Consider the following 25,071-nt stretch of genomic DNA (forward strand, 5'->3'; position numbering starts at 1 on the left):
TATGGAACCACCAATGTCCTTGCAGAGAAAAGTCTTTAAAACGTAGTGGATACAGCCCAGTCCATCATGGGTAAAGCCCTCCCCACTTTTGAGCACATCGACAGGAAACACTGTTGCAGGAAAGTAGCATCCACATCAGGGACTCCCACCACCCAGTACATGCCCTCTTCTCACTGCTGCCATCAGGAAGAAGGTACAGGAGCCTCAGGACTCACAGCACCAGGTTCAGGAACAGTTAGTACCCTCAACCATCGGTCTCTTGAACCAAAGGGATAACTTCACTCAACTTCACTTGCCCCATCATTGAAATGTTCTCACAATAGACTTATTTTCAAAGACTCTTCATCTTGTGCTCAATGTTTATTGTTTATTATTTATTTATTTGCAGTTTGCTGTCTTTCTGCACTCTGGTTGAAAGCCCAAGTTGGGTGTTCTTTCATTGATTCTGTTATGGTTATTATTCTATAGATTTATAGAGTATGCCCACAAGAAAATAAGTCTTAGGGTTGTATACAGTGACATGATACTTTGATAATAAATTTTTTGTGATGTTAAACTTCAAACTAGAGCCAGAATTATGCAACAATAATGAATTCAAATCCAATCATTGTAGCTGTCAATCTTAGGGAGCTGTATTTAAATAAGTCCGCAATGAAAGCCCATACAACTCCTCCCTCACCTCCATTCAAAGCCCCAAATAGTCCTTACAGATAAGGCAACACTTCACATCCCTTTCTTTCATGGACTTCTGTCCTCTTCTATTAGATTTCCCCCTTCTCCAGCCCTTTATCTTGTTCACTAATCGAATTTCCAGCTCTTCTTCACCCCTCCCCCCTCCAGGTTTCACCTATCACCTAGTATTTCTTCCTCCCCTCTCCCCCACCTTACTCTGACAGCATCTTTCTTCTCCAATCCTGGTGAGAGTCTCAGACCGAAATGTCACTGTTTGCTCTTCCATGGATGCTGCCTGGCCTGTTGAGTTCCTCCAGAACTCTGTGTGTGTTAGCCTAGTAATTTCTAAAGTAGGGACATGTTCGGCACAACTTTATGGGCCGAAGGGCCTGTACTGTGCTGTAGGTTTTCTATGTTTCTATGAAAGCTTGTCTCAGTAATGGTAACTGTCAATTATCAGATTGTTATAAGGATCTTCAGGGAACAAGTTTACAATCTATGCCCAGCTTGGCCTTTGTACAATTGCAGAGCCACCTCTGCAATTCGCTGTATCCACAATTCTGTGCCTATTAGGCATAAACACTGAAAATTTCATGTTGTTCTCATCCCATGGATAAGAAAGTAATTAAATCTGACACATTTTGGTATAGGGAGATGTTATTGTGGGCAGGGTTTGAGGGTGATCTTATTCTGCTTGCCAGAAAGAAGGCTCTTATCTCTCCTGGCAGGATTGCAAATAAATTAGATAATTTCTGATCTCACAAATAATCTACAAAATACATGGGTTCTCTGAACTGGTATAGCACAAGACAGTCGTTTTCCTATTAAAGAGCAAGGAAGCGTGTCCAATAATGGACTTTTAACCAATCATCATAGCTGTGAGAAAATTCTTAACATTTAGAAAGATAATTTACTCTCGAAATTAACACACTTGTAAGTTAGCTTCTCACGTTAATAGTGCAATGATGAATATTTGAATGTTGCAGGTTCCGAAATGGGGAGTTGGACACTACTGGATGTTCACCAGGACCTAATTGTGGTCAGCTGCTCATCCCCTAAATGTCCACCTTTTTTGGTAGGAAAATTTATGGATTAAATAGAACATGTACTCTTAAAAATGAAAACTGGTATGAAGAATGGAATGTTTATCATGAAGGACAAATATATCAAAGTAGAAGAGCAGATTAAATTACCATTTTATTTATTGTGATTTGCAAATTATTGCCAAAAAAACCTATCATTGTTGTCAATAATGTCATCCTAATTGGTATCAAATGAGGTCCATGAATTTTTTAAATTTTCTCTCCGAAGGGAACAAACTCTCTCTAATTTTGCTGCAAGGATCAATTACATTTCTTGCACTGTTAATCAGTGTTTGGCTGAGATTCACTGTTGTATCTAACCAGTGCTGTCCTGTCCTGAACTCTGATATCATCGCATTGAAATCTTTATGGTACAGAAGTTGTGAAAAGCTGCTAATTTAGAAAATAAACACATTACCAAGTTTTATCTCATATTTGTGATACGTTCATAATAGCAATTGTTATAAATAAATGTCTTAGGAATAGCTTAATCCCCTCTGCCATCAGATTACTGAATTGACAATAAGCCCATGTACGCAACCCCACTATTTGTTTGTGTTTATTTTTTCTCTCTTTTTGAACTACGTATTATATATATATATATATATGTGTGTGTGTGTGTGTGTGTGTGTGTGTGTGTGTGTGTGTATATTTTTTTTGAACTATGAGTTTTATATAATAAAACTAATTTATATTTTTTAATTATTATATATTGCAATGTATGTCTGCCACAAAACAACAAATTTCACAACATAGGCCAGTGATATTATACCGAATTCTGATTTTGATACAGAAGCATTTTTCCCTGTATTTCGGCATGACATGAGTCGAACATCGTTAGCTATTGCTGTCTAAAATTAGTAAAGGAGCCAGTGCCCAAAGGCACATGCTGGAGTGGTCTTTATGTTGCATGGTACTTAAAGAAATGTGTTCAAGTCAAGTCAAGTCACTTTTTATTGGCATTTCGACCGTAACTGCTGGTACAGTACACAGGAAAAACGAGTCAATGTTTTTCAGGACCATGGTGCTACATGAAACAATACAAAAACTACACTGAACTATGTAAAACAACACACAAAAAAACACTAGACTACAGACCTACCCAGGACTGCATAAAGTGTACAAAACAGTGCAGGCATTACAATAAATAATAAACAAGACAATAGGCACAGAAGAGGGCAGTAAGTTGGTGTCAGTCCAGTCTCTGGGTATTGAGGTTTCTGATGGCTTGGGGGAAGAAACTGTTACATAGTCTGGTCATGAGAGCCCGAATGCTACGGTGCCTTTTCCCAGATGGCAGGAGGGAGAAGAGTTTGTATGAGGGGTATAGGGGGTCCTTCATAATGTTGTTCACTTTGCGGATGCAGCGTGTGTTGTAAGTGTCTGTAATGGAGGGAAGAGAGGCCCCGATGATCTTCTCAGCTGACCTCACTATCTGCTACAGGGTCTTGTGATCCGAGATGGTGCAATTTCCGAACCAGGTGGTGATGCAGCTGATCAGGATGCTCTCAATACAACCTCTGTAGAATGTGGTGAGGATGGGGGGTGGGAGATAGACTTTTCTTAACCTTCACAGAAAGTAGAGGCACTGCTGGGCTTTCTTTCCTTTGGAGCTGGCGTTGAGGGACCAGATAAGATTCTCCGCCAGGTGAACACCAAGAAATTTGGTACTCTTAATGCTCTCTACCGAGTAGCCGTCGATGTTCAGCGGAGAGTGGTAGCTCCATGCCCTCCTGAAGTTTTGAGATAAGACCCAGAATTATACATGATTCTCTCGACATACTGTAGTATACTGAATTGTAAAGGAAATACAGTGGGTTCCAGTTAATTAGGACACATTGGGACTAGTATATTTTGGCCCAATTAAGCATCTGCACCAATTAGCTGAAATTTCATGGAACTGATTAAATGTTATAAAAAAAAGTCAAACTACTGTTTAACAATTTATACATTTAAGTTAAATACAGAACAAATTAGATAGATAAATGTTCTTTGCAATGGGAATAAACTCTTTCTTTATAGCACCAATACTGCTACAGTACCATAAAACTGTGTTTTAGTTCCTAATAGTTATCAAAGGAGGAATTCATCTCCCATGTTCTTTCAGTTTACTGTAGATGAACAGATTCAGCGCAGACAATAAGTGCAGATAATGGATTGTCTTAATATAATGCTTTAGACACCAAGTCTTGGTTATATCATTTATGATGATTGTTGATATCTTCATAATTCCTACCTTGTTGAAGTAGTGAATTAATTTCATTTTCAGTCCTGGCATCTTCAAGCCTGAATGGCTGAACCTGTGGTGAACATCACAGTTCCAAATTGTCCTACTGCTTACTTCTTATCACCTATCAGTGACAAAAATTACTGCTTTTTGAACACAAGCATAATGGACAAACTTTATACAATACTTTTGACGATTTCATCCTCCAAATCTTCATTTTCATTTTCAAGTTGATTGTTGGTACCTTCAAATTCTTCATAGTTTCTAACCTGAAGTAGTGAAATTGCTTCATTTTCATTCCTTGCCATTTTCCGCATCTCCAAGCCTGAGTGCTTGAAACCAAAGTGAGCAAAACAATTCTGAATTGCCCTATTACTTATTTCTCACCATCTGTCAGTGATAAAAATCACTGTTTTTTGAACACAAACACACACAGTTGATGTTACTTAATAACTGGTTGCACTAAGCACGCTGTAGTGTCTAACGGCCACACAAGCACATGCAATTGACGCTAGTTAGAAATTGTTCCGCAACAGTCTCCTCACCCAATTGAGTGACATAGAATCCCAAATACATTAAAGGAATTCCAGTTATTTTCTCAATTAGTTTTTGTTTTGTATAAGTTGTCCCAAATAAGCGACTGCCCTGACTAACCGATAGCTTAATTAACTGGAATGCAGCGTAATACTTATTGTAACTTATAGTTTTGTTTTATTACTATGTTTTGCATTGTACTGCTGCTGTAAGATAACACATTTCATGAACATGCCTGTGGTATAAAACTTGATTCTGATTCTGAAAGAGAGGGACGACAGAGGCAGAAATTTCTTATATTGAAGTGAGACAGCGTATGATGCAAGGAAAGATGCTAACAGAAGATGAGTGGCAATGTAAGTAAGGACTGAAGATGTAATGAAGACATTTTAGGTTCTAAACATTCACCTTGGCAAATTTTATGAGATCGTGATGCTTCATCCTGCACTGCCAGATACCACCTGGCTCAAGGCAGCTTCTAACCTGCCGTTACAAGACCATTGAACAGATCTCTTGTATGATAAGATGGATTCTTAACCTCACAGTATCCTTTGTGATAAATAATTGCATTCTTGGCCAGCGGGCCTCTTCCTTTCTGCCATGCTTGGTTTTCTAAACATAGCAGCTAGTATTCTTTGTTTAGCTTCTTGTTTTAAATGGGAACCAATCTTCTGTTTTTACTGTAAATTGCACACAGTAATCAATTTGAAGCTGAAAGGACAGCTTTGCAAACAGATACACTGTCTTTGGAAAGCAGGATTTTGGATCACAGCACCTGGACTAACTTTTCAAAAGGTGCAGTGGAAGACAATGGGTTAGTTAATGTGGCTTGTTTCAAACCAGGCAAGTTAGCTAAGTTATTTAGAAGTTATTCAGAACCAGGTTTAATATCACTGACATGTTGTGTAATTTATTGGTTTTGTGGCAGCAGTACAATGTAATACATAATAATAGAAAAAGATATATATATATATGTATGTATGTTAAATAGATAAATTAAGTAAGTACTGCAAAAATAAAACTAGTGAGGTAGTGTTCATGGGTTCAAAGGGTTCAATGTCCATTAGGACATCAGATGGCAGTGGGAAGAAGCTGTTGGTGAACTATAGAGTGGAATATCACTGTCCCTACAGAACTTCTTAAAACATCATTAGTCAAAAATTCACTGTTATTTTAACAACTAAAGACATAGGAATTTCTAACCCTTATTGCACCTTTCATTAAATAGCATTGATAAATGTTTCCAAGCTGTTAAATTAAATTAATCACCATCTAAATAGTTAATTGATTAAAAAAACAATAGCACTTAAAATGCAAAACACCATGTAATGAAAAATATCACTAGAATCCTATACACTTTCTCTTTCCATTGAAGTTAAGAGAGTTATGAAATTAGGAGCCAGCAAATTTGGTGATTCTGCACTGACCCAGGGATGTATGGAATTTCAAAACTTGATTGCACTCACTAAACTTTGAGATTTCTGTACATGCACAGTTTAATGAGGATATCATGAATTTTCCATCAATGATTCAAAGCACCACTTCCGAACTGTTTGCAGCCTTCTGCAATGGAATTGTGAAAAAAATTATTTGAACAGGTGTGCCTATGAAATATTTATGAACTAGTTCTGTAGTAAAATACACAGAACAAATATGGACTTTATATCTTGAAGATCAGGTGATGTTTAACCCATGATTATAGTTATAAAAACCATCTTTCCCTAAAGCAAATTAATTTATGTATCATCAAATTTACTCATATTTCAAAATTATAAATTGTTTTAAATTTTATTTTAGCTGCTGCTTCTAATTCTTTGTGCATATTCCAGTCTTTATTATGGATTTTACATTAAAAACATAATTGAAAAATGTTCCTTTAGGTTAATTGTATGCTGTCTGTGAGAATTCCTTAAAACGATTGGGTGCTCAACCTGTTTGATATAATTACAGCTGTAAGTTTCCGGATAATTGACAAAAGATGTGCGAAAAGAAGGTGTATACTAAATCTTAATAGGGTTTATTCTTCAAGTTCGATGGGAAGTGTTATCTTGTAGCAAACTATATTCATTCTTTTGTGTCATGTCATATGACATGGCCAGTCATGGTCCTTTCATGACCATGATTGTTCTTGGCAAAATTTTCTATAGAAGTGGTTTGCCACTGCCTTCTTCTGGACACTGTCTTTACAAGACGGGTGACCACAACCATTAACAATACTCTTCAGAGACTGTCTGCCTGGTGTCACGTGGCGCATAACCAGGATTTGTGATATGCACCAGCTATCATCCGCAACCTGCTTCCATGGCTTCATGTGATCCTGATCAGGACACTAAAGCAGGTATCACACCTTGCCCGAAGCCAACCTACAGGTTAGCAGATGGAAAGAGCATCTTACACCTCCTTTAATAGAGATGTACCTCCACTCCGCCACCCACACCACCATAGTGAGAAACTTATTTTCATGTTTTAACTCTCAAAATATATAACTGAGGTCTTTAATTTATCAGTCCTAAATGTATTCATAAATGATTAGCCGCTCTCAATTACTGAAAAGGTAAGACACTGGCAGTTCAGAAATATGTGTAATTATGTGCAATGATACTGTTTCTATTGTTGCATCCCCTATTGTGTTAAAGTTTGAAGATGCAGTTTTGTTTAAAAGCTTGTAGTGAAACAAAAATGAGATTGCTTTATTTAGTTTAAGTTGCTCTTGGAGGCATGTTGCATCCCACATCTGCAGTGACACTCCACTTAACACATTATTTGAATGAGTGTACATTCAAGGGGAAATGTGGCAAAGAGCTCTTCTGCCTTATCAACTAACTTAACAGCACATAGCAAAGCCATAAAATTCCATTTTTGGTAAGACGTGAAAGATTACCGTTGCTGAGATATGTGATTTTTTTTCCATTTCTTTAGCAGGTGGGTTTCCTGCCACCTGCAGGACAGGAGCAAGAGATTGTCTGGATGCCTCTAGATGCACCTGAACCACTGCAAGACATAGAGTGGAAAATCCTGACTTTTACACCTCCTCTTAAGCAAGAGAATCCAAAGTTTCGTAAGTATTTTGGGACTGTTAGTATTTGCTATACCTTAATCTCAAGATTCTTTGTATTTTAGTTTGATTGTTTTACATTCAGTGACTGCTGAAACCATCATACCTCATTTCATGAAGAGATGTGTGAGATTTTTATTATAATTTAATTTCCCCGTGTGTGTGTATATAATACCTTCATCATGATTTTCTCTATGCAACTTCCACCCTAATGTTCATATCAATTAATTTATGGGTCTGGAAGGTAACAGACTATGGTTTAATTGTGTGCTATTCAAACCTCTGTAAAGAAAAAATAACAGTAGGAGTCAATGGTTTGCAAATAATTAATTTACCATACACCTCCTTTTAATTTAAGCTATACTGAGTGTCTGCATGAGAAAGTGGTCTTTATTTTTTTCTATTATTTCATATTATTTGACCTTAAATGTTCATGAGCTGAGGATGCAATCTAGTCAGAAATTGAATGAGATTTGTCTGTTTTGTCACTATTCACCAGGATCTTTTTTATCTGACATAGTGAATGATTAAAAAACTAATAAATATTTACAATATTCAGTGTCGTGCTTAATGGTCTATCACAACACAAGGCTAATAGAGATTTCCTCTAACTTGCTCAGAGTCAAACTGTTTGTCACTAGAGGTGGGAGATGTGGCACACCTAGTTGCGTATGATTTTGTCTGGTACTAGCTTTTGTATTTTTTCCTGACAGGGAGACTTCTCTTTGAGGGTATTTTGCTTGCTCCTGTGCGGGGAAAAAATGGAAAACCTCCGCTTGTTGTAAGTCCACATGGTAAGCAGATGGGTGTTTGAACGGTGTCCTGTTAATACTGATTATTGCTTATTAGTTTTGTATAACATTTTGCAGGGCTTTCTTCAAAACTTGGCTAGAAGACACAAATGGTAGATTGTACTTAGGCTGGTTCTTAATTTAAGTTTTCCCTTCTCTAAAATAATAAGCCTAAGGTTCCAAGTTCACAACAAGCAGTATAAAATGTTAAATCTTGTGATGTTGTAACCGTAGACAAGCTGATGGATCTTGCCATTAGTTGTGAGGATATGAAAGGGACACCACTAATTAAGATGCATTTGAAAATCTAATTTTCTCTATGTATAGTGTTATGAATGTACCACAGCTCTGAGGGGCCGAAGGAGCGGGAGTAGCCCCCTCCTTCCGGAGAATCGCAAGATCGCTATTAATTCGGGACTCAGAAGTGAGAGACAATGCAACGGTTTTGACCATTTGTTCTTAGAGGCACCTGTGTCACGTGCAAGTCCCGGCTACGTGACAACTACCATGAACCTGAACGCCCTCGGGCCATGTGGGGGTGGAGATTGCATCCCCCTACTTTGATGGACAGCTACAACTCTGCAAGTAAAGATAAAAGCAGACTGCAGGAGGCAGTACCCTAGCGATGCACCAGAAGGACACCCTCGCTCAGTGCTCCCGTGGCTGGAAGCCACTCAACGCCACGTGTGCTCCTAACTCCTTTGCCTGGGGAGCGGGTGGCTGATACTACCGAGAAGGACTTCGAACTAACAATGGGGAAACCAACGCTCCCCTGATTTTAACGGAGTGGTCAAAAAGATACGGGCAAGTCTTCTTTTCGTTCTCCCAGATTCCTCTAAAACACGTGACACCCAGCAATTCCTTGAAAGACTTTTAAATGACTCTTTAGATTTCCAATGGACAGAAAAATATTATCCCCTAGACAACAGCCGAGATTAATGATGATTATGACTATATCCAGGCTTTAGATTGTGTATTGGAGATGTGCGCTCTCTGAATGTTTGCATTAACCTTACTTTTGTGCCCCTTTGTAAATAAAAACGTTTGAAAATAGTGACATCAGACTTCAACAGACCTCTCTATCTTTGCTGGTAAATTATCCAGTTACAGGATACGTAACAACTTGGGGGCTCGTCCGGGATTTGACACCAAATTGGGAGGCCAGTGAATCAGGCTTGTAAATCAAAAACTTGAATCTGGTTACGCGGGTAGCCAGACGGGAAACCAGCAAAGATGGACGTGGGGGAATTTATGGAAAACTCGACTAGAGGCGGCCACCAAATCAGACTTGTTAAATTTGGCGAAGGGGTTGAACCTCACAGAAGTGAGGTCGTCCATGAAAAAGCGGGAGGTACGAAGGGCCATAACTCAGTGTTATGTTGGGAAGAATGTGTTTGAAGATGAGGTATTGGAAGTTATCCCTGACAAAGTACCATCAAGTGGGACGGTTCAGTTACAGGTGGAACGTGAACTTAAGTTAAAAGAGCTGGAAGTGGCTGAGAGAGAGAGAGAGAGAGAGAGAGAGAGAAAGGCAAAAACAGCATGAAATTCACCTAAAGAAGCTAGAAGCAGAAGAGAAAGAGAAGGAACGTGCCGAGAAAGAGAAACAGAGGCAACATGACAGGGAAATTGAGAAGATGAAGAACGAGCGAAGAGATCAAGGGTTAGACCAAGCAGAGCGGTTTAATGTTAGTAGGGAGTTGAGATTGGTGCCCCCGTTCGAGGAGACAGATGTCAATAGTTATTTCTTGCTTTTTGAAAAGGTGGCAGTAAATCAGAAGTGGCCAAAAGAGCAGTGGGTGGCGTTGTTACAAAGTGCGTTAAAGGGGAAGGCCCAACGAGCATATGCGGCCTTGTCCCTGGAGGGGGGAGGAACGGAGAATTATGATGAGGTAAAAAAGGTCATTCTCCAGACTTACGAATTGGTGCCTGAGGCCTATAGACAAAAGTTTAGAAATTTAAGGAAAGGGTGGAATCAAACGTATACCGAGCTAGCCCATGAGAAGGGTGTGCTCTTGGACCGTTGATGCACCGAAGAAAGAGTGGGAGAGGATTATGGGCGTGTCAGGGAGTTATTTTTGATTGAGGAATTCAAAAGTTGTGTTCCGGAGGAGATCCAGGTGTATTTGAATGAGAAGCCGGATAAGACCATTTCAGAATTTGCCAGGTTGGCGGATGAATATGCCCTAACCCCCAAGACAAAGACTCCCTCGAATAAAGGTCCCCAGAGAGATCGTGGGAACGATCGAGAAAGTCCGACGAGTGAGGCAGAGGTCCCACCGGGAGCTAGCGGTAAGGTTGAGGGGGAAAGGCAAGACAGCCAGAGGGCTCCGGGTTTGACCTGTTTTAATTGTGGAAAGGAGGGGCACATTGCATCTCGATGCTTTGCTCCGAGGAAGGAGATAGGAAGAGGGAAAGCTGCAATCCCTATTGGGTGTGCCGTGGTAATCAGCAAATCGACCAGAGAGCCGAGGGTAGACAGAGTACGAGAAGGCTCTGGGAGTTGTCTGTCACACGGAACCGTGTCTGTGACGGAGGGAGACACACCAGTTTCCGTACGAATCTGGAGGGATACGGGTGCTGAATTATCCCTGGTTAGCCGTAAGGTACTAGAATTTGGTCGGGAAACGGGCATGGTAAAGGTGGAAGGAATAAATAAACGGATAGAAATGGTGCCCTTATATAGGGTCATTCTAGATGGTGAGCTGGTGTATGGATCAGTTGAAATAGGGGTGCCCTCAGAATTCCCGAGAGATGACGTGGACATCCTGCTGGGAAATGACTTAGCAGGGGGTAAGGTTTGGTCGGCCATGCTGCCGACCTGGCGACCGGAGAGAGTGGTAGCCCCGCCCCTAGCGCCCAAGGACTATCTCGCAGGCGCGGTCACTCGCAGCATGTCGAGAGAGGCAGCTGTGAACGAGAGCAGTTTAAATCTGGCCAGTTTTGATTTGGCCGAGACGTCTTTGCTGACCCTGTGCCATGCGGGTTTAGAGGGTGGTAAGACGAAGGGTAGTAAAGTGAAAGGGTGCAAGGGAGAGGAGATAGATCTGCCTTCAGCGAAGAGAAAGGTCCTAAAGGTAGGAGATAAAGATGAGAAACAGATAAAGCTGTTGAAAGGTCCAGAGTTGGACATGGATGATCTGTCTGGTTTGGCAGAATTGTTTGAAGAACTTGAGAGTTCTAAAGGTGTTCCCAATAATGAGAGGAGGGCAGTCCTAGATGGAAAGGATACCCTTGCCTTGAAGGGGTCTGCTGAAAGGGCCGAGGAGGTTGTTTCAGCTCGCAGGGTTGCGCCTTCCCCGGGTGGGAGCTGCCCAGAGAGTAACTGGGAGGATCAGGGGAAGTTAGAATTTGAAAAAGGTCTGGGTGTTAAAAGCCTGGAAGAGGCCAATGTCCCATTTGAGTGTGTCCGAGATGGGGATGCACGAGGTGCTGAACCTGGTAACGGAGCTCAGAAGAAGTCTGAGGTACCTGATCCAGTGGAACGGGGCAGCCGTCCTTGTGGGTCAGATGGACTTGGTTCAGTGGGAAAAGGGTTAACCTTGGTAACCGGGGGAAGTGTGAGTTCCCCGGCGTTTGTACTCGAAGGAGTGTTCAAAGTTAATGCAGAATTTAAGAATGGGGGGGTGAAGATTGTTAGCGAAGAAAACGAAAAGTCTGTAGTTTCCAAATCAAAGGAAGAAATCTTAAACCTGGCAGATCACTCACAGAGTGAGCCTGGGAAAAGCAGGGCCCCCCACTCTACTGTTATGCCAGGATGGGGTGTGAAAAGGCTGCCTTCGACATGCTACTTGAGCGAAGAGTTCGAATCAAACACCAATAGCCTGAAGGGGACTGATAAAAGGGCCAGCCACCTGGGTAAAATCGAAGAATTGGGTGAAAAGGATCTAAGTTTGGGGCATGGTGTTGCAAAAATTACCCCGATGAACGAGGCTGGCGGGAGTTCACCACGAAAAATTACTCAAGTTCCCCACGGGGGTGCTTGCCGAAAAAGAGGCGACGGTTAATGGAGATGCCATTGTTAGACAGCCAAGCAGGTTGAACGGGTTTGCACCAAAGCCTGTGAATGATAAAGACAGCCCCTTTTGGAGACCTGCTGGTTACGTAAAACGACTGAAACGATCAGTGTTCACATAAACTTTTGTAAATGCACCTAAGCTAAGGGCATCCCTCCTTAATTTTGTTGTGAAAAAAAAACTACTCATAAATAGATGATTATTGAATTGAAGTCTGATGCTACAAGTCTTTAGTACGGTATGCGATTTTAAGATATTAAAGAAAGGGGCACTGTAATCGTTAACTATTTAGATACTGACTTGAATGAATAACGGTAATATTCTGTGAAGAGAAAAAGCTTGGGTATTGTGTTAGAGTAAAAGTCCTGTAAAACACTGTACAGCTCCGTTTTTAACCGCTGGTAAAAAAGCTGTTTTAGAGGGGAGGTGGTATGAATGTACCACAGCTCTGAGGGGCCGAAGGAGCGGGAGCAGCCCCCTCCTTCTGGAGAATCGCAAGATCGCTATTAATTCGGGACTCAGAAGTGAGAGACAATGCAACGGTTTTGACCATTTGTTCTTAGAGGCACCTGTGTCACATGCAAGTCCCGGCTACGTGACAACTACCATGAACCTGAATGCTCTCGGGCCATGTGGGGATGGAGATTGCATCCCCCTACTTTGATGGACAGCTACAACTCTGCAAGTAAAGATAAAAGCGGACTGCAGGAGGCAGTACCCTAGCGATGCACCAGAAGAACTTGCTCGCTCAACGCTCCCGTGAGAGCTGGAAGCCACTCAACGCCACGTGCGCTCCTAACTCCTTTGCCTGGGGAGCAGGTGGCTGATAATACCGAGAAGGACTTCGAACTAACAACAGGGAAACCAACGCTCCCCTGATTTTAACGGAGTGGTCAAAAAGATACGGGCAAGTCTTCTTTTCGTTCTCCCAGATTCCTCTAAGACACGTGACACCCAGCAATTCCTCGAAAGACTTTTAAATGACTCTTTAGATTTCCAATAGACAGAAAAATATTATCCCCTAGACAACAGCCGAGATTAATGATGATTATGACTATATCCGGGCTTTAGATTGCGTATTGGAGATGTGCACTCTCTGAATGTTTGCATTAACCTTACTTTTGTGCCCCTTTATAAATAAAAACATTTGAAAATAGTGACATTGGACTTCAGCAGACCTCTCTATCTTTGCTGGTAAGTTATCCAGTTACGGGATACGTAACAATAGCCTCTTTCCAAGATTTATGGGTTAATATTGTTAATCTCTGCTCAGAGTGACCTAATCTGTGACAATGAAGATAATTCTACAGACTTGACGAGCCATTTTGACCCTAGTAATATTAAAGGTGGATCTTAATTTTTTAAAGATCTATTTCATCTTGTGATGTTATTTGTCACTTACTGTGTATTCATGTAGCTTTATATTTATAGACTGTAAGACATAGGAGCAGAATTAATTTATTTGGTCCATTATGTCTGCTCCACCATTCAATCATGGCGGACTTATTATCCCTCTCAACCCCTATTTTACTGCTTTCTCCCCATAACTTTATTTACCCTTACTAAACTAAAACCTATCAACCTCTACTTTAAATATACCCAATGACTTGGCCTCCACAGCCATTTGTGGCAATGAATTCCACAGATTCACCACCCTCTGGCTAAAGAAATATATATCCTCATCTCTGTTCTAAAGGGATGTACCTTTATCCTGAGGCTCTATACTCTGGCCCTAGACTCCCCACCACAGGAAACAACCTCTCCACATCCACTCTATCTAGGCATTTCAATATTCAATAGGTTTTGATAAAATCCCTCCTTATTCTTCTAAATAAGGCTGTATCACTGTCTGGTATGGGTGAGGGGGGGGAGCTACTGTGTGAGACTGAAAGAAGCTGCAGTGGGCTATAAATTTAGTTGGCTCCAACTTGGGTACTAGGTTACAAAGTTGCCACAACGTCTTCAAGGAGTGGTGTCTCAGAAAGGCAGCATCCATTACTAAAGACCCTCAGCACCCAAGGCATGCCCTTTTCTCATTGTTACTGTCAGGTAGAGGGTACAAAAGCCTGAAGACGCACATTCCGCAACTCGGGAACAGCTTCTTCCCCTGTGTCATCTGATTCCTAAATGAACATTGAACTCATGAACACTACCTCACTTTTTAATATATTTTATTTCTGTTTTTCCTCTATTTTTAAGCTATTCATATACTTTGTACATATACTGTAATTGATTTACTTAATTATTTTTACTTTTTTTCTTCTATATTATGTATTGAATTGAACTGCAAAGTTAATAAATTTCATGACACATGCTGGTGATAATAAACCTGATTCTGATAAACTCCAGTGAGTACAGGCACAGAGCCAACAAACACTCTTCATGCGTTAACCTTTTCATTTCTTGAATCATTCTCGTGAATCTCCCCTGGACCCTCTCCAATGCCAGCACATCTTGTCTTAGATAAAGTGCTAAAATCAGCTCGCAATACTCCCAAGTGCAGTCTGACCAATTGGCATTACATCCTTGCTTTTATATTCTAGTCTTCTCAAACTGAATGCTTTTTTTACTCTGTTGATAGGATGTACACATCTAGGTCATATTTATCATTTTTAGCTTTTAATCACCCATTTATTTTCCCATAATAATAACATTAGGAACAGGAACCTTTCCACGTGTATCAATTATTCTCAGTGACCAAATGCATATGACTGATGATCATGAGACAATGAATTTGTCTTTTTATAATTCAGGATCAGTTTGATTTTTGTTTATAATAGCATTGAGTATTATCACTTTCCAAGAAACAATACAATCTATGTAGGAATTTTTAAAAAGCTACTGGTACATAATTGGATCCTATTTCAGCTGGCCACTTCAGTTATATCTTGATGCTCTCTCCTTTGTACAGGAGGACCTAACTCTGTCTTCATTGCATGTTGGATGTTGCTGCCCATTGCCTTTTGTAGGTTAGGATATTCAGTGCTGCTTGGTAAGTGCTCCATTTAATATTTTTTTCACCTACCTCATTTTAGATCTCATTTAATGTTAGCCTTGTATTTGTTTATTGATGAGAGTATATCAAATAATAATCAAGAGCATGAAATCTGATTCAAACGAACGTAAGTGGAATGAGGAGGAGATCTTGGTCTTGCTCAAGTATTCAAGAAGCTCATAGCCAATCTTTTACTCCATCAACACTTTTCTGCACTAACCCCATACCCTCTTATTCTTTTCATATCCAAAAAGCTAATATTTGGTAGGAAAGGCACTACATTCAATTAGCTGCAGCTGTCTTGTGAATGGTAGGCCAATGATTTAGCATTGGGAGTTTAAATATATTATAAAAATATTAGGGACATTATTTTGCAAAGATGGATCTAGAAGAAAATGGACCTAGAAATAGATATGAAGGTTCAGCTAGTGAGGGGTAAGGAAAAGAAGTGATTGGAGTAGCTGGTTGCATCCTGCAAAGCAGTGAGGTCATGTGTCATGGTGATGTTGCTTCAACAGGAAGGAGATTTAGGAAAGATAAGAGACAGGCAAAGTCGTCAGGAGAAGTGCGTAAATTAAGCATAAATGATGAAGAGTTACTCAGTATTGAGCCTTGGGAAAGGGTGTGGCAGCATTAGAAATGATCTTTCAAAAATCATTGGACTCTGGCATGGTACTAGAGAACTGGAAAATTGCAAATGTCACTCCACTCTTTAAGAAAGGAATGCAGCAGAAAGGAAATTATAGACTAGTTAGCCTGACCTCAGTGGTTGGGAAGATGTTAGAGTCAATTGTTAAGGATGAGGTGATGGAGTACTTGATGCACTGGACAAGATGGGACAAAGCCTTAAGAGAAAATCCTGCTTGATAACCTGTTGTAATTCTTTCAGGAGATTACAAGGGGATGCAATGGATATTGTATATTTGGACTTTCAGAAGACCTTTGACAAGGTGCCACACATGAGCTGCTTACCAAGTTAAGAGCCCATAGTATTACAAGAAAGGTATTAACATGGTTAGAGCATTGGCTAATTGGAAAAAGGCAGCGAGTGGGAATAAAAGGATCCTTTTCTGGTTGGCTACCAGTGACTAGTGGTCTTCTGCAGGGGCCTGTTTTGAGACCACTTCTTTTAATGCTGTATATAAATGATTTAAATGATGAAGTTGATAGCTTTGTTGCCAAGTTCGCAGATGATACGAAGAATGGTGGAGTGGCAGATAGTGTTGAGGAAACAGGTAGGATGTAGAAGAACTTAGACAGATTAGGTGACTGGGCAAGAAAGTGGCAAATGAAATATAATGTTGGAAAATGCATAGTCATGCTCTTTGATAGTAGAAAGAAATGTGCAGGCTATTTTCTAAACAGGGAGAAAATCCAAAAATCTGAGATGCAAAGGGACTTGGGAGTCCTTCTGCAGAACACCCTAAAGGTTAACTTGCAGGTTGAGTCAAAGGTGAGGAAGGCTCTACGGAAGTCGATGATTGGCCTAACTTTGTGGAACATTTATAAAATATTTTAAATCATTGACCCAGCCTTATTCCAAATTGCAACCATGAAGTCTGATTAGTTAACTGGAAAGATGAGCAGAGTAGAGACAAATGAAATTTAATCCAGAGAAGTGCAAGGTAATACACTCTGGAAATTCAAATTTTGGTTGGACAGTTTAAGTAAATCGCAGCGACATTAGAAGTAATAATGTACAGAGAGGCTTGGGATGCAAGAGCAATGGGATGCAAGTCCCATAGCTCTTTAGAAGTGGTGATACGGGTTGATAGGGAAATGAAAAAGGCTCATCTTCATAGGCCAGTGCTTTGAATATGAATTGGATATCACGCTGTAGATGTACTCCTTAGAGTAAAGCATACAGATCTGGTCATATTATAGAAAAGATATGGTAGCAATAGAGAGAGTGTAGAAGATTTACCATTGTGTTGCCTATGTAGGTCTCTCAGTACCAGTAACTGTGGTGTTAACTGTTCAGGCTAACAAAATGGCTTCTTTGTAATGTTACTTAATGTACTTAATGCTGTAATGGGTTTCTGTATCTAGAGTGTTTGTGTTATAACTGTAGATGGGGGGGGGAACTAACCAATGGAGAATTGTTACATTATCTTGTATGTGTGAGCTGAGCGGGAGTTCGCGGTTTTTATCGGAAGGTGTGTGAGGAGCGGACAGTGGTTCCAAGGTGGCGGATACCAGACATCGGCGGTTCAGACAGTGGCCGAAGGCTGGTAAAGTCGTCGTGGATGGAACCGGAGGCATGAGCTCCAACATATTAAAATATTATGTGCACAAACTGGGGGGGCATTACACCATATTTACACCAAAGTATTGCACTATTGGCATGGTGACAGCGGTTCACCCTAGGCAAACGGGGGTAAATTGGGGGTGCGGATGCTACACCTATGATAAAGTGCTGCGGTTTTAAGGAGAGATTAGATAAACTGCATTTATTCTCACTGAAATGTAAGAGGCTGAAAGGTGATCTTGGATTTTATAAAATTATGAGGAGCGTGATGGGATAGATAGTCAGAATCTTTCTCCAATGGCAGAGGAATCTAGAACTAGAAGGCACAGATTTAAGGTGAGAGAGGAGAAATTTAAAAGCAATCTGAGGTGTAAATTTTTCACACAGAGGGCAAGAATATCTAGCTAAAGTAGCCAGTCAAGTTTTTGGAAGCAGATACGATTACAGTGTTTAAAATGCATTTGGATAGATACTTGGTTTAGAAAGGAGTGGATGGGCCATGGAACTTTTGGTCAAATAGGATTAGCATAAGTAGGCATAGATGAGCCAGCATTTCTATACTGTGCAATTTGTGATTCCGTGATCCTGATGGAGGGCATTTTGTGTTTCTTTCAGTGAATTATAGAGGATCTTGTGGCTTTGGACAAGGCAGTATTTGGTCACTACTCGGTAATATAGGAAGGCAAGACGTGAAAGACGTGCAGGTAATGAGCTACTCAAATAATTTTTACAGAATTTCAGACGGAGCTAACGGCCAGAATTACTGGAATAGGCAAGACTTGAATACTGAGGAATGTTCCCTGGAACTTCATCTGTATTCCATCCTGGATGGTGAGTGGATGGTTTTGATAAAAATCCTTAATCCTGAACAACAAGGTGCAGAAAAAGGCATGGAATCAAAATGGGCAAGAGACGAGATGCAATAAAGCGCAGCATACTTCTGCAAGTCATTTATACCATACTTCATTTTTGTAGAATATTTCAGTTTTCTGTTTTTCTTATAGTACAAATGTATAATCAAATATTGGAGTTGAAAATAATGAAATTTATGCTGATATGAAGAATGCCGAGGTGGTTTCTTTACTTTAAAAGAATGGATTAAGTAGTTGTAAACTTGTAAGAATGACAGACGTGATGTGGCAAATTAGTGGAAAATATTCTAAAAGACAGTTACAGATTAATAAAAGAGAGTGGGGATGGATTTGTCAAAGTGCATGACGAGTTCTTCATGGACAACAGTAAGTAAAGGCTCATAGGATCCAAAGGAAAGTGACACTACAGGATTGGCTCAGTGGTAGTGATTGTAGTTTTAGTGACTATAATATTATATGAACTGGGACTCTCCCAGGAAGCCTTCCTTTCAAGATGTTCTTTGAATTTACCAATGATAGATTAAGCAGCTTTCAGATTATGCCAAAATTGGCACTGCAGTTGATTATGAGGAATTCAGCTGTAGGAAGCTATCAATGAGCTTGTCACGTGGGAAGAATGCCAGGGATGGAAACCAAGACAAGTAAATACAAATATGTGGTAAGATGCCCTTCTCCATGGTCACAGCCTACTTAATTGGAAGAAGTGTGAAGAAGACCTGTTATGTTGTGCATGATACCTTGGATTCTCATGTACAACAGAATTGTGCAGTGAATACCTTGGACTGAGATGCATCATTTGTTTAATGTAGTTCTTCTAATGCTGAAGAACTTCAGACAGAGGAGTACTGTGATCAAGTTCAGATTTGTTAAAGAAACTGGTGATACTCCAATGGCAATTTCTTTTTGTACACTGCTCCAAAAGTCTGTGTTTTGTTTCAGTTTGCTGTCGAAAGTGTGTTAAAGGAAGGATTTGTAAATTCTGAGAAGATTTTACTAATTGGTGGCTCACATGGAGGATTTATTGGTTGTCACCTGATTGGCCAGTATCCTGGTTTCTACAAGGCCTTTGCTACTAGGAATCCTGTCATCAACCTGGCTTCCAAGCTGGGGACAACAGATATTCCTGACCAGTGAGTTTGGATTTTCCTGAAATATATGCACATAATATGTATCATATTTTGTTTCTCAGTATATACAAACATTTAAATTCTAATTACTAAAATTATTTTTCAGTGAAAAATTAAATTTCTGTACCTCAATGCATTTCCATGCTTTTCGTTTTTGAGAACTGGACTGTATTCCAACCATAGTTATATGATAAAGATCTCTCTTGTTTCTATGGTCCCTACAATGTAATGAACTTGGGGAGGTTGAAACACGGAATAGCTATGCCGCATAGCATAGAATTACAGTAACCTTAAACTAAATTGGCAGCAAATCTTAAACACAAGAGACTCAGCAGATGTTGAAAATCCAGAATAATTCATACGAAATGCTGGAGGAGCTTGGCAACTCCTTTAGCACCTATGGAAAGGAATAAGCAGTCGATGCTTCAGGCCGAAACCCGTCATCAGGACTGGGTGAAGCAGACATCAGTCTTAATGAAGGGTCTTGGCTCAAAACGGTGACTGTTTATTCCTTTCATAGATGTTTCCTGACCTGCTGACTTCCTCCAACATTTTGTATGTGTTAATAAATTGTCCGGCTGACTTAGAAACTCTAGGAATTAATTGTATAGGGAATTGAAGACATCATGATGTTGCAAGTAATGATGTACCACTTATTTTCAAGCTAAACTATATAATTAGGGAAAAGGGAGCCACATTGCTCCTGGATCACCCTAGTTGTGCAACCAGTTCACACTGTTTTGCCTCATTTGGTTCCTTTCAGCATAACCTTTTATTCCCTTCTCTCCGTATTCTTTTGTGTCTCAACAACCCTCTGTGATAATTCCTTCTCTTATTTTTTGGAATAAGAAATTGCCACTGCAGTCCTTATTTAATTTCTTGATGAGTTTGTTATTGACTGCCATTGTCTTTGTACTCCCCAGCACGCCATGTTAAATGTAACAAAATATTACATATTTTTATATTAACTTTAATCATACGACAGTAACTGCTTAAAAATGTAAGCTATAATTTTGACTGAATTTTATTTTCAGGAATAATTGAAAATTTTTAATTTATTCATTTATTTAGAGAAATACATTATTGAAGTGATAGTGCTACTACTTCATAACTATATGATTTCTCCTTTGCTCCCTCTGTATATTCCTGGGTGTTCTATAGTTCTATTGAGCACTTAATTGTTTTTGCAATTTTTATCTGCATTCATTTAATCAAAACATGGTAGAATACCAAGAAAAAACATTATAAAGAAATGCCTACTTGAAGATAAATATTGATGTACTTGAGAGAAATCACTGAAAAATGATTCTAGAAGTTCTGGGAAATTCTAAGTTTTAAATTCTTAATGTATTTGCACAGGGCTTTGTTGAGACCTCGTATGCAATGTAGTGTGTAATTCTGATCTCTATATCTGAAAAATTATGTATGCTTGTCTTGGAGTAAGTGTAGAGTACACTCACTAAAATGGTTTTTGACATGCAGTGGTAATGATGTGAGGGAGAGTGAGGAGGGTTAACACCCATTCACTGGAGTTTAGAAGGAAGAGAGGTGATGTCATAGAAGTAGGTAAAATTCTTGAGAGGAATTCATATGGTGGATCTTGAGAAGCTTTTTATGCATGGAGAATCTAGAATCAGGGAGCCTGGTCTCAGAATAAAGAATCAGCTATTTAGTAATTAGACAGGAGAAATCCTAGTGCAGTGTAAATCTCAGAAACCGTATGCCTTGGAAGGCTATGATTATTCAATCACTGGGTGTATTCAAGATGAGGTTAAATGAAAATCTATTAATGTAAAGTATTAATGTATCTTTCTCCTCAGACAGTATTTGAATTGCTGAGAGCCACAATCATTTTCTGTTATTTTTATTATGTTGTTAGGAGACCAATTAAGCTTAATTTTTTCTATTTTATTAGTCTTCTACACATTATCTCTTAAATTGAAACTTAAAATTGCCACATAAAAAGATTATCATAGGTAGCTTGGGAATTCTTCAAATCCCACATATCTGTGCTAGATTTTGGATTTGTTCAAGTTGGAAACGGGACTTCTTGGAGACCAGGTCATAATGGTGGTATGATCCATAGCAGGCTATAATCACAGCTTTTTGACCTTTGGATAAGTTCTGATGCTCTACTTCATATTCACAGCTTTTAACTGAATACTTTTCTATTCCTTTTTTTTTGTATTTTTTAATTGAAATTCATCAAACAAATATTTCCATAAGATGTATTCCAGACTTGTTCATATATATCATATAATCATATATATCACAAAATCTCCACAAAGTATTTATCTAGGGTATACACTTATAGAAAAGAGTGGAAAGAAAAAAACAAGCTAAAGGAAAGAACTATGTACAAGTAGGGAGTAATCTTTTTTTTTACAACAGATTCATTGATTTGTGAGAATAAAATCAGGCCTATGAGGAATTATGTAGTTAAACCATTTTTCCCAGTATGAATCAAATTGTTCCAGCTTATGATTCTAATTTGCAATGTTTTGCATTGGGCCAGGTTGTTATTTTTAATATTATTCATTTGTTTGAAAAAATGGACATTATTTTTCCTTAAGCTTTGTATTTATGATAACTGAATTGTCTCGGGAACTGGGGATCCTCACTATGCTGATAACGTTGCATTGAAAGCATGGCAATTATTTTGCTGTCTGAGCTGCAATGACAGGTAACAATTTTACTTTCAGTGTGACCCATACAGGTTTAAGAAGGTCATGTGTCTAGTGAAAGTTTCAGTACCCCATTAGAGGAGGCTGGGAAATTAAAGGAAGAAGTTATTTGTGGCTGCCATTTATTAGTCATGGAGCAAAGCAGAGGTTTGGCTTAAGGGTATATGATCTCAGAAACAGCAAAATATTTTTGGGCCTGGCTTGACCTGAGGTACAGCTGACTTTAATTTAGAAGTAGACTAGTAAATGCAAGTAAAGGTCTGTTTTGTTTTATTTTTGTGTCTTTTCCCAACAGCACTATGGTGCAAGCTGGCTTTGAGTTTGCCCCAGACCAGTTACCTACTCCCTCTGTGTTGGCAACGTTATTGAGCAAGTCACCCATTGTATCTATTTCTCAGGTAAGAAGGAAGCTGCAGCATTATGGAGATTTAAGAGACCTTTAGATAGGCACATGGATAAGGAAAAAGGGAGGACTGTGTGGGAGGGAATCATAAGAGCGAGTCGCTGGGCGGCATGGTCTAGGCCCCGAGCCCTTCACAGTGGCCAGGTCTTAGTGCAAGGTGCAGTCTGCTGTTAGGACACTTTAAACAGATTGGAGGCGAGAGCTGATTTTGCTTGCACTCCATGATGTTCGCTCCTCTCTCCATGGCACCGGAGCCTTTTGCTGTTCGGTTGTTTGGTCAAATTAATCAGTGGCCCTGATAAATTTAAAAGACAGGGTGTCGGGCTCTGAGAGGAGAACTGATTTTGCTCACTCTCCGTGATGGCCATGGCACTGAGGTTATGAAGACTGCCCCAGCTGCTGTGTCTCATGCCTGCCAATATTGGGAACTGATAAGTGAGGCTTTGAGCTGCTCTGGAGTTTGGATCTGAGGAATCAATTTCGTTCAGAATCTTGTTTGCTTCAATTGTTTGCATAATTAATATCTTTTCCTTTCTCTTGAACATTGCGTGTTGGTCTTTTATTTTTATTTTTTTCTTTAATTGGGTTCTTTCAGGTTTCTTGCTTTGTGGCTACCTGTAAGTAAACAAATCTCAAGGTTGTATAATTTATACATTCTTTGATAACAAATGCGCTTTAAACCTTTGAATGAGAAGTTGAGAACTAGGGTTGTAAAGAGAGACATTTCTATTACTTTTTTACATCTTCCAGGTAAGCTGCCATTGAAATAGTGCAAAAAAATTAGAAAAGAGTAGCTTAGTTGATAAACTCCTTGAATTTTTTTTCTCATCATAAAACTTGTCACAAAGAGCAAATAATGTATCTGAGATGTCAGCTTTAATTATGTGGATGTCAGTTTTCACTTAAGGTGAGTAGCCACGTTAGGGGGCATAGGTTTAAAGCAAAAGAAGAAAGATTTAAAAGGAACCTGAGAAGCAACTCTTTCATACACATGGATGTGCAAATACTGAATGAACTGCCAGAAGAATTGGTAATGGCAGATACAATTACAACATTTAAAAGATATTTGAATAGGAAAGGTTTAAAGCAGGGGTTCCCAACCTGGGGTTCATGGACCCCTTGCTTAATGTTATTGGCTAGTGGCATGCAAAAGCCTGGAAACCCCTGGTTTAAAGGGATATGAGCCAAAAACAAGAAAATGGGACTAGCTCAGTTTGGCTGAAGAGCCTGTTCTCTGTGCTGTATATGACTCTCACTGTTCGGAGCATTTGTCTGAACTGGCTTGTCCTCTGTTAGTATATACTGAGATGGTATAATTAAAAATTAAAATTAAAGATTAGCGTTATTTGCCACATATACATTGAAACATGCGGTGAAATGCGTCATTTACGTCAATGACCAACACAGTCCGAGGATGCGCTGGGGCAGCCCACAGATGTCACCATGCTTCTGGTGCTAACATAGAATACTCACATCTTACTAATCCTAACCTGTACAGCTTTGAAATGTGGGAGAAAACCAGAGCACCTGGGGGAAACCCAAGCGGTCATGGGAAAAATGTACAGATTATTTACCAGCACCGGTGGGAATTGGACCCTGATTGTTGGTGCTATAAAACATTACGGATGCATGTTTCACATTCCATCATTGAAAAGGGAAATGTGTTGCACAGAATAAAGCTAGTTACTGCAGGACCCTTTGTTACCACAGATTATATTTACAGCTTGTTTTATTATATTTTATAGGAGAAATGTCAATAAGGTATATGGGAAGAGTGGGCTTGGAATTACAATTTAGTTAAATAAAATAATATAATTTAAATTACTTAACTCAAACCCACTGTCTCTGTTCTTGTACTTGTAAAAGTATCTTTTTTTCAGGCAACAACTCCAGTTTTGATAATGTTAGGTGAGAAAGACAAACGGGTTCCCCCTTCACAAGGTCTTCAACTCCACAGTGCGCTGAAAGCCAGAGGGGTTCCTGTACGGTAAGTTCTGTGTAAATCTGAGCAGCCTGTGGGCTCAAGCAACAGCTACAAGGATTATGTTCAATAGTGAGGATTAGGCTTTGTTGTAAATCTGCTGATTTGGACCTTTGGTCCTGTTATTAAATTGATAGCTGAAAATGTTTTGTCTAAATTTTAATTTCACAGCTTTGAATACTTTGTCTGGCTATGAACAAATAGCCACAAATGCAGGCAAAAGGCTAAGTGATTGATTATCCATTCAGATTGTTTGCCTGTCTTCTCAAAGCAGTAATGGATCAATAAACAGCAGAATGCCTTGTGCTTATGTATCCAATAGAAAAAAGTACTTAATGAATGATCTTGTGACAAGTGATTTGACTGTAATTCCTGTATTAAATT

At 39.5% G+C, this 25,071-nt stretch overlaps 1 protein-coding gene across 5 annotated transcripts in view; it reads left to right on the top strand.

The window, feature by feature from the left end:
* The window catches only part of LOC132377902 (acylamino-acid-releasing enzyme-like), a 74,772-nt gene that overhangs the window by 44,402 nt on the left and 5,299 nt on the right, over nt 1–25,071 (top strand). For 3 of the 5 annotated variants that reach the window (XM_059944365.1, XM_059944367.1, XM_059944369.1), the window contains 8 exons: nt 1,659–1,747; nt 7,435–7,573; nt 8,284–8,364; nt 15,289–15,369; nt 18,236–18,324; nt 19,432–19,622; nt 22,599–22,701; nt 24,587–24,693. In XM_059944365.1, the coding sequence (XP_059800348.1) occupies nt 1,659–1,747; nt 7,435–7,573; nt 8,284–8,364; nt 15,289–15,369; nt 18,236–18,324; nt 19,432–19,622; nt 22,599–22,701; nt 24,587–24,693 (880 nt within the window). Of the gene's footprint in view, nt 1–1,658; nt 1,748–7,434; nt 7,574–8,283; nt 8,365–15,288; nt 15,370–18,235; nt 18,452–19,431; nt 19,623–22,598; nt 22,702–24,586; nt 24,694–25,071 lie in introns of those variants that run through there. The other 2 variants (XM_059944366.1, XM_059944368.1) reach the window with 2 other exon arrangements.

The sequence above is a fragment of the Hypanus sabinus genome, chromosome 19, assembly GCF_030144855.1.
Source record: "Hypanus sabinus isolate sHypSab1 chromosome 19, sHypSab1.hap1, whole genome shotgun sequence".
In the NCBI taxonomy this organism is placed as follows: Eukaryota; Metazoa; Chordata; class Chondrichthyes; order Myliobatiformes; family Dasyatidae; genus Hypanus; species Hypanus sabinus.